The following is a 10,000-nucleotide window of genomic DNA, read 5'->3' as shown; positions in this document are numbered from 1 at the left end:
TCTTACTCTGCATGGTATGGATTCCTGTACAGAACTATTGAATAGTGCTAAAAAAACGTGGTGTGTGTAGACTAGCCAGTTCCCAAGGTGGTATAGGGAGGACAAATTGGATACACAAGGACAGACGGTCTTCTTCAGACTTTTTGTACATATTGTAATTTCAGAGAACAGTTTTGAGCTGATGACACTACGGGGCTAGGCTGAGGTTGGTGTCTGGGTCTGTGAAATGTCTGTTCTTTATCTCTATTCCCTCGTCTCAGCTCCGCCCGAACGGTGAGCTTCTCTTAGGAGATGTGTTAGATTTGCACTTTGCCATCCGGGAGACGAAAAAGTAATTTTGTCTCTCTTATAGACAAACGCAGGGATACACAAGTCTCTCTGGCTGATCTGGGTCTGTAGGCTCTATGGTTGACACACACACACACACACTCTCTCTCTCTCTCACACACACACACACACAATGCACTCACTCAACTCACTAGACAAAGTAACATATTCATAACACCACTCTGTCCCAGCGTGTGCTTCCATCTGCTGCTGTGTGGACCAAACCATGCCAGGCTAGACTAGTTTCTCACTAGCTATCTTTCTCCAACCTCCACCCCCTCCTCCTCCGTCTCTATCCCTCTCTATCCCTCTCTATCCCTCTCTCTCTCTCTCTCTCTCTCTCCCTCCCTCTCTCAAGCCTGCCAGGCATATGGCCCACAGGCAGCCAAGTATTGTTGTTGTTGTGGAACTCACACAGACGGAACTGAACATGACTGCCAGACAGTGCCAGCATTTTCTCCCGAAGACAGCCAGCCAGATTAGTCAGCCACTCAGTCAGCCAGCCAATCAGAGCAGGCTATTGGGGGATTTGGGTGTGTGTGGTCGGGGCTTTCAAGGGTTCAGGAACCTCATGGCTTGCTGGTAGAGGCTTGTCTCTCAGCCTGGTAGAGACGTATCTCTGAGCCTGGTGGAAGCGTGTCTCTTGATGTCATGCTACGGTACCTCCTGCCAAAGGAGAGAGAGTGAGAGAGAGGGGTGGGGGTGGGGGGGGGGAGTGTGAGTTTGCAGGATGGCTTCTGTCCATGATTCATGCATGGCCGTCTTCAGCTCAGCTGTGTCGGGGGAGCGGGAGACAGGAGCTGGCTTGGTGTACTGTGTGTGTGTGTGTGTGTGTGTGTGTGTGTGGGGGGGGGGGGTCGAGGGGAGAGGATAGGTTTGGAGTGGAAAGGAGAGTAGGAGAGAGAGTGGGGGGGGTAGGACCTTGCTGGAGGGACAGTTCTGGAATATTCCCATCTGATATCCTTCAGCTTCTTGTAGCCCCGCAAGCAGATTTATCAATAATGCAATAAAGTCTGTCTGTTCTCTGGTTGGAGGGGCTGACAGAGGGTAGTGTGTGTGTGTGTGTGTGTGTGTGTGTGTGTGTGTGTGTGTGTGTGTGTGTGTGTGTGTGTGTGTGTGTGTGTGTGTGTGTGTGTGTGTGTGGTGTCCATCTATCTTCATGTAAACAATGATTGAACGTGTATTGACGCGCGTCAGCGAGAATGTATACACAACCACAGAGCTTTCAGTGGAACCAATCAATGGAATTTTCGGTCACCAGGGTAACCAGTTCTTGGTCCAAAAGTAAACAGCTCTGTAAACTGTGGTATTATTATTTTGAATATGTAACATTCCATGACATGGTCAGTAGACTGACCGACCATGACACTTCAGCTCACTCTCTGGCCAGAGACAGGCGGACAGACGGAATAAAACACAACAAAACATGGGCATTGGTTCGGAGCCAGCACCGACCTTTCAAATCCAGATAAAGACTAAATGAAAAACTCTTCCAGCCCAAAAAAGGGAGGAAACTGTAGCTAGCCAACTCCATAAGGTGTGTTAACGTCTTAACGTACCTAATCGCACTTTACGTGCCAAATATGTTACCGACAGCTCGATTCGTTAGCGATACTTGAGAAGTGGAAAGCTGCAGTCAGGGACCAATCAGAGGCCAAAGCACTCTCCCCGTACAGCCCACTCTCTGCGCGGGCCAATCGATATTTCACGCATAAAAGTCTTTTCATTGGTGTCCACAAATGCAGTATCAACTTTTTTCCCCAGAGGTTCCTGCGTTATCAGAGATGTTGGATACTAAGATTAGACAGACAGTGACAGACAGACAGACGAACGGACAGACAGATGAACTCAATGTTGATCTCTAAACTATAAATACATCTGTGTTTGAGGTAGAGAGAGAAAGAGGGGGAGAGAGCGGAAAAAAGTATTCTTCCAAACAACCTTGGCAGAGTCCGGGGGGCAGTACCGGAGCGGATTTAGAAGCATCCCAATTAGTGGATCAGGGGGGGGGGGGGGTTCTGGCTGCAATAACAGCACTGATAAAGCACCTACAGTAGGATCCATCAGTGTGTGTGCGCGTGTGTGTGTCCGTCCGTCTGTCTTGCCCACCTCATCAAGTTCTTTGGCCAGTGGTATTGGCTGGGGATTTTGTGAATGTCACACAGACACACACACACACACACAGCCAGAGTCCCTAGCTTGTGCAGCAGGCCAGAGACAGCCCTCATGTGGTGGGTGTACAGTACTTCCAGGCAAGGAAATGTACTGTATGTAAAGCAGGAAGCCTCAGATGCACAAGGTACAGTACATGGGGACAGCACTTGAGGACAGTACATGGGGGACAGCACATGGGGACAGTACATAGGGACAGTACATAGGGACTGCACATGAGGACAGTACATGGGGGACAGCACATGGGGACAGTACATGGGGACAGCACATAGGGACAGCAAATAGGGACAGCACATGGGGACAGCACATGGGGACAGCACATGGGGACAGCACATAGGGACAGCAAATAGGGACAGCACATGGGGACAGCACATGGGGACAGCACATGGGGACAGCACATGGGGACAGCACATAGGGACAGCAAATAGGGACAGCACATGGGGACAGCACATGGGGACAGCACATGGGGACAGCACATGGGGACAGCACATGGGGACAGTACATGGGGACAGAACATGGGGACAGCACATGGGGACAGCACATGGGGACAGTACATGGGGACAGAACATGGGGACAGCACATGGGGACAGAACATGGGGTGCTGTGTGGGTGTCCCTGTGCTGCTGTTGAGCCTGGTGTTCTCTGTAAGAAAAAACAGCCGTGCCCATCAGAAACATGCTTGTGTAACAAAAAATATGCTTGGTGTCGCAAAAATATGCTTGTGTCGGAAAAATGTGTCGCCAAAAAATACGGGGAAAAAAAATATGAAAATGATGCTTGTGTCGTCTTTAGCTGGGCAACTGGGCGTCTTGGTCTCTGGTAGGGAGGGGACGATACACTCGGCTCACGATACAATACCGGTCTCGATCCAGGGTTCACAACCCGATACGGAAATGAAACGCAGCTGTAATAATCACAAATTAGTACGGTGAATTAGGCTTATTTGGAGATACATTTTTCAGCTGGACCTTCTGGTCTGAGTCTAGTCTGCGAGGAAATCAGAGTTTCTGTCCACTACTGGAGCAGCAAGCCTGACAAAACTAACTCCACCCGGGGGAGGAGAGCAGCCCCTGTGCTTGGAATCACACCAGGCAGCATAAATCAAATGCACCTGCATGGACACAGCACGGACTTCCAGCCCTCCGGCGTAGGTGGCTCTAGATATATCTACCGGCCGTCATCTCCACGGAATTAAACGAACCAGCAAACCCAGACTTGTTGTTCTCTGGGGACAAGAGGAGTGCCTCCTTCCCATGATCCTTTGGGACTCCCTAGAGTGCTCTTGCTCATCTTTTTTTGATGGTTATATTGGCGTGGCAATTGTTGATCTGTATGTGCGTTGCCCTGGTGATTGCCTCTCTGGTCTTTTTTTTTCATTTTCGGTGTTTTATGCTCAGAATGAAGGATTAACAGAAGCTTACATTCATCCTCAGACGATGTCTATACAGCCACCCAATCTCATCCCCTTGCGTGTGTGTGCGTGTGTGTGTGTGTGTGTGTTTGTGTGTGTGTGTGTGTGTGTGTGTTCCAGGTGAGGAGAATCTGCTGGCTATTCTGAAGCGGAGGTGGTGGAAGTACATGATCCTGAGTCTGGTCGACATCGAGGCCAACTACCTGGTCATCAAGGCCTACCAGTACACCACCCTGACCAGTGTACAGGTCAGTCTGGGAGTGTGTGTGTGTGTGTGTGTGTGTGTGTGTGTGTGTGTGTGTGTGTGTGTGTGTGTGTGTGTGTGTATTAGCAGCAGACTCAGAGAGAGGGAGATAGTACGAGGTCAGATCAATATTCTTGTCCATTCTTAATCCAGACTTCTCCTCTGAGCACAAATGATCTCCCTTCAGTCTAATGAGGGTCCGGTCAGCCACAGCTGCTGTTCCCGCTTGGATTTCCCAATATTCTGAATCTTCTTCTGTCTAGGAAGTCTGACTTCCCATGCATGAAAAATAACCAAACTTTGCACATAGGTCCAGAAGTCCTCAACTGGCATAGGGGGCGAATAGTCCTGATGGTGGCGCTACAGCTACCGTCTAAAGTTTAAAAAGTAAAAATAATCAACCATACGGGCTATCACTTTGCAACCACCATACTTTTGTTCAGAATTTTATCTCAAAAACTTTTTTTTTAAAATAATTTATTTTTGTATTTTGAAGTCTGTCCCCATTTTGTCCCCTCAAACTACTGCGGTTCATACAGGAAAAACAACACTACCCACAATCCTACAGTGCAACAGCTATGTCTCCACCAATCAGATATGTTGTTGTTGGCAACCCCACCCCAATAGTGAACCCTAGGACTACAACTGGCTAAATTGACTCTGATTGAGAGGACACCTGTGCCACTGATTGTTGGATTGGTTTCCAACTGTCTTGTTAGTCTGTGTATATATAGCCTACATGTAGCTCCCCTCTTGTTCTTTGTCCGTTCATTATTTGCTGTAAGCTTGGTCTTTTGTTCTCCACTTGTTGAGTGTGTACCTTCGTTTTATTGTTTAGTCTTTGGTTTAGTTCTTTACCCCTTGTGGTGCCTTTAACAAACATTTTGTGGAAATTGATTAAACCTCCATGTTACAGTACATACACCTGTGACGTTTACATGGAACCCTTGACGTTTACATGGAACCCTTGATTGCTTGTCAGTGTGAAACCATCTATAGCTTCTCACATGGCAGGTAGTTCAACAAGAGTTCAAGCCCAGGGGGGTGCAGAATAAAAATGCTAATGCATACTCAGACATTGTGCTGTGACAGGATTTTTTGAAGATATGTTTAATTAAAGAAGCTTTAAATTATGGTCTGGGCAAATACATGATCACACCCTCATGTATTTGTCATTGTCTCCTCATCTTCCTCCTCCTCTTCTACCTCATGCATTTTTTTTTTTGCTATTGTGGCAACCCACAGGACTGGGAAGACCACAAATGCCAAAATGGCAGTGGCACACAGACAAGGGAATCAAGTTGCAGAAAATAGCCAGAGGTTGTCTCTTTAATAAACGTAGTGTTACAAATGAAAGATCTCAAACAAGATCCACACGAGGCAGCATGCTTTCTGCACCACCCCCCCTTCCCCAGGCTTCTTACATTAGTCCTTTAGCTGACACTTTTATCCAAAGTGACTTACAATAATTACATTTAACATAGGAAGTTAGTGTACTACTATTCACCAGACCCCACAAGTGCATCTCCTTTCTAAACAAGTGGCCAAGAGTATAATCTAGTGTTTAAGGTAAAGTGCAAAAGTAAATAACTAAAAAAACAATAGGTCACCCCTGGTAGTACTTCTTGAAGAGGTGAGTTTTGAGCCTATGGCAAAATATGAGCAGTCCTGATGTCGGTGGGCAGTTCACTGTGTGGCCAGGACAGAAAAGAGCTGTGGCCATGTCACAACCTCAAACCTTGCTCCATCTCCTAACTGTAGCAGTTACAGGTAACAGGAAAACATATGCCTGCCCCATGTTGTGACCTGTATGTGTACACCTAGACCCTCATATATTTGTCATTTGTCTCCTCCTCCTCCTGGACCAGACCCAGTGCTGCGCAGCAGCTAGTATTATTTCTCTTACTCCCCTTCTCTCTGTTTTTCTCTCTCCCCAGCTCTCTCTCTCTCTGTTTTCACTGTTTCACTCTCTTTTCACTTTCTTTCTTTCTTTCTTTCTTTGTTTCTTTCCTTCTCTCACACACTGTTCTCTTTTTCTGTCGTATTTCTTATTCTGTCACTGTTCTCTGTCCTTCCTGTCATAGTCTCTCTTTAGTCTCATAGTCCCTAATGAGCATTTAGATGCAAACTGCTAATGAGGTCAGGCAGTGCCTCATTCATATTTATGGCCAGCAGGAAGAGGAACGTCCATTTATGGCTCTGCTATAAATGATGCCACCATTAGTGGAGGTACTGGGCGGTCACGCTAGCTGGCACTATTCCATACTACTGTACCGCGTAACACTTTACAGTACCTTAAGTTTACATTAATTACTGTGTAACTGTAGCCTGGCTCCAGCCCCTGAATCTGAGTTTTCACATTTTTGAAATGCGATTTAGGGTCTGGAATGGCTCTCTTCCAGAGTTATTTCTCGGTTGGAATTCCAACCAGGCCAATCGGCGTCCTTTGAATGCGAAAACGGAATTAAACTGTGTAACGGGATTGGTCAGGGGATGAACTAATCGCTGACGACCCCTTTGGCAACGCCCATCTCGGAAAACGTCTACAAGGAGAGCCTGTTCAGACCGTATAATGAAGTGAAACGAAACGTCAGGCTGCTGTAACTGCATAGCCTGTGGTAAAAACATCGCAGTTGCTTAGGAGCTGTTCTGTAATGCCTCAGTATTATGGTTTACATGAGTGGAACACGATGCTGTATAAGGGATGGGCTGGTTCTCAAGGGTACAAATGTTAATACTCTTGTTTTGGTAAGAGAACCATCAGATGGCCTTCTGCCAAATCCACACACCATTGGACACCTCCCCCCATACCTTGTTCCACCTGTGTTTTATATTACTAGGTGTTACAGGTATTAGTGTAAAGTGTTACCCTCTAGTCTACGGTAACGGCACTACTCCCTACACTGTGGTGGACACCTGAGTTGACAGGTGTCAGCGGTGTTTATTTGGGCGGCAGGGTAACTGGTCTAAGGTGTGCGTCCCCGCGAGGCCGAGGAATCGCAGACGGATGCGATCTGTCATGGGAGCGTCAGTCTGACAGACAGCTGATTAGCCGATACGCTCCTCTCCTCATCTTTCTGTCCTCCCGGCCAGGAAACGCAGACACCCTATCAGACCGGGTTATTCGGCGCATTGGCTGCAAATGACAGGAAATGTCACCTCTCACCACTTTTTATTCAAGCTGTAGTTCATTCTAAAATCTACAAAAAATGTTTTCTCCCTGAATTGTCCCCTCACAACAGCTGTTGAATTATTCTCTTTTGTGTGTGTGTGTGTGTGTGTGTGTGTGTGTGTGTGTGTGTGTGTGTGTGTGTGTGTGTGTGTGTGTGTGTGTGTGTGTGTGTGTGTGTGTGTGTGTGTGTGTGTGTGTGTAGCTGCTGGACTGCTTTGTCATCCCAGTGGTGCTGCTGCTCTCCTGGTTCTTCCTGCTGGTCAGGTACAAGGCGGTCCACTTCGTGGGCGTGGGGGTGTGTCTACTGGGCGTGGGCTGCATGGTGGGGGCCGACGTGCTGGTGGGACGGCAGCAGGGCCTGGGTGAGTACACAGACACACACACACACGCAGACACACAGACACAGACAATCACACACACACGCACATACACTCACGCAGACGCAAACACATGCATACACACACAAACACGCATACACAAACATACACACACACAGACAGACATACTCAAACGTGCACATAAATACACATTACATTAGTCATTTAGCAGACGCTTTTGTCCAAAGCGAATAACAATAATTGCAAGTGCATCTCCTTTCGAAAACAAGTGACTAAGAGCATAATCTAGTGCTGAAGATAGAATAGCAATCTGAAATACAATAGGTGCTTAAGAGGGAGGATCGTTGTAGTACTTCTTGAAGAGATGAGTTTTGAGCCTGCGACGAAAGATGGGCAGCGACTCTGCTGTCCTGACGTCAGTGTGCAGTTTGTTCCATCACTTCGGGGTCAAGACAGAGAAGAGCCGTGACCGCGTCGATCGACCGCAGGGTCCTCGGTGTGACGGGGCAACCAGTCGCCCCGAGGTAGCAGAGCGTAGCGGTCGGGAGTGGGTGTAGAGTTTGACCATAGCCTGGAGGTAGGAGGGGGCTGTTCCTTTCATACATGTGTGCACACGCATACAAACACACACATTCTCACAGGGACACACACACACACACACACACACACACTGCAGTACACACCTCTGTATCCCTCAGCTCAACTAGACTCAGATAGATTTTTTGCTCATATATAAATAATAAATGCTTTTCATTCGATGTGGATCCGACGACTTTAGATTGAATTAAAACACACTTTCCTGGAGTCGCCTGTCTTAGGGACAAGACACAGTGTTATCTGCAGAATAAACCTGCCAACGAATCCTGGCTTTTTACACACTTCCATCGTTTCATTGCGGTGAAGGGGTGCTGCATCATTCATGGGCGATTTACTGCGCTCTTGTTTAACTTGATTCGGCTGAGCTGTGAGGCGAAATCTCAGATGCCTTCATGCACGTAATGAACTCAGATCTGTTTTGAAACCCACCCCCCTCTCCCTCCGCCCCCAGGGAACCAGAAGCTGATGGGAGACCTGCTGGTGCTTGGGGGGGCCACCCTCTACGGCATCTCCAACGTCTGCGAGGAGTTCATCGTCAAGAACCTCAGCAGGGTGGAGTTCCTGGGCATGATGGGACTGTTTGGGTCTTTCTTCAGCGGGATCCAGCTGTGAGTGTGTGTGTGTGTGTGTGTTTAAGAGAGGTAGATCCCCCCCCCCCCTTCTCCCCCCTGTAGAGCGCACTAAAGTGAATTGCTTAAGGTCGAAGACGCAGTCACAGATTGCAAGACAGCTTGATTGCTAGGCTGTATGGAAGCTTCTGAAAAGTAGGCTACACTCGGGTGTCAGTCGAACTATAAACAAAAGGTTTCTGAAAGTGTCTGTCTGATTGATGTCATTTTCTTGTCACGACAATGAATTGCCCTTTTATCTCTAACGGTGGTCTCCCTTCCCAAGGTACCTACGTACCTTCCTAAGCTACCACTACCAAGGGAGTCGACACAGAGTTTAGAGCTGGCAAGGCTACCAATGTTTTACACCTAGACGAGTGTCGTCTTTTTGCAGACTGCAGACTAACGAGCCAAGTTAAGATGCTAATGTTAGCTAGTAGCCTACTAACGTTCGCTGTCTCTGCGGTTTTGCCAAAAACCGACCGTCCTCATCGTCAGAACAGCCTTTTACAGCCTGAGCTCTAGCCCAAAAAGTTCCACTAAAAAAAGCCTAGAGCTCATAGCACTAAAAAGCGCTCTCGTTTCTATAGCACCCTAGAGCTCATTACCCATTGTAATCAACAAGAAAACAGCGTCAGCTCTAAAATACAGCTCGCTGGTGGACACGCACCCTTAGACACTAGACCACAGATTACGCTGTAACCGTGGCAACACACAGAGATATAGGAGTAGACAGAGAAGGAGATATTGGAGGAGATAGGAGATATAGGAGTGGACAGATGAGGAGATAGAGGAGTGGGCAGAGGAGGAGATAGAGGAGTGGACAGAGGAGGAGATAGAGGAGGACCACGGAGAGCTCATCTGTTGAAGCGGTCAGTCTTCTGCTGGTCTGTCTATATGGTCACCATTGTCTCATGCGGTGTGTGTGTGTGTGTGTGTGTGTGTGCGTGTGTGTGTGTGTGTGCGCGTGTGTGCACACGCTCTGTTCCAGGGCCATCATGGAACACAAGGAGCTGCTGAGGGTGCCCTGGGACTGGCAAATAGGTGAGCTCTGATGACTGTTAGGCATGGGTGTGCCCCCCTCCCTCTCTGTAGCTCCTGTCCTTGGCCAAGCCTGCTGCCCCACACAAC

The 10,000-nt window shown here is 48.0% G+C and overlaps 1 protein-coding gene across 1 annotated transcript in view; it reads left to right on the top strand.

Moving 5' to 3' along the window:
* The window catches only part of slc35f1 (solute carrier family 35 member F1), a gene marked incomplete at both ends in the record, with an annotated part of 30,919 nt that overhangs the window by 14,970 nt on the left and 5,949 nt on the right, over positions 1 to 10,000 (top strand). The window contains 4 exons of the mRNA XM_084454185.1: positions 4,031 to 4,158; positions 7,529 to 7,688; positions 8,713 to 8,869; positions 9,861 to 9,913. Of these exons, the coding sequence (XP_084310311.1) occupies positions 4,031 to 4,158; positions 7,529 to 7,688; positions 8,713 to 8,869; positions 9,861 to 9,913 (498 nt within the window). The remainder of the gene's footprint in view (positions 1 to 4,030; positions 4,159 to 7,528; positions 7,689 to 8,712; positions 8,870 to 9,860; positions 9,914 to 10,000) is intronic.

Source organism: Borostomias antarcticus (genome assembly GCF_949987555.1).
Source record: "Borostomias antarcticus genome assembly, chromosome: 19".
Taxonomy (NCBI): Eukaryota; Metazoa; Chordata; class Actinopteri; order Stomiiformes; family Stomiidae; genus Borostomias; species Borostomias antarcticus.
This window is presented reverse-complemented; position numbering and strand designations above follow the sequence as displayed.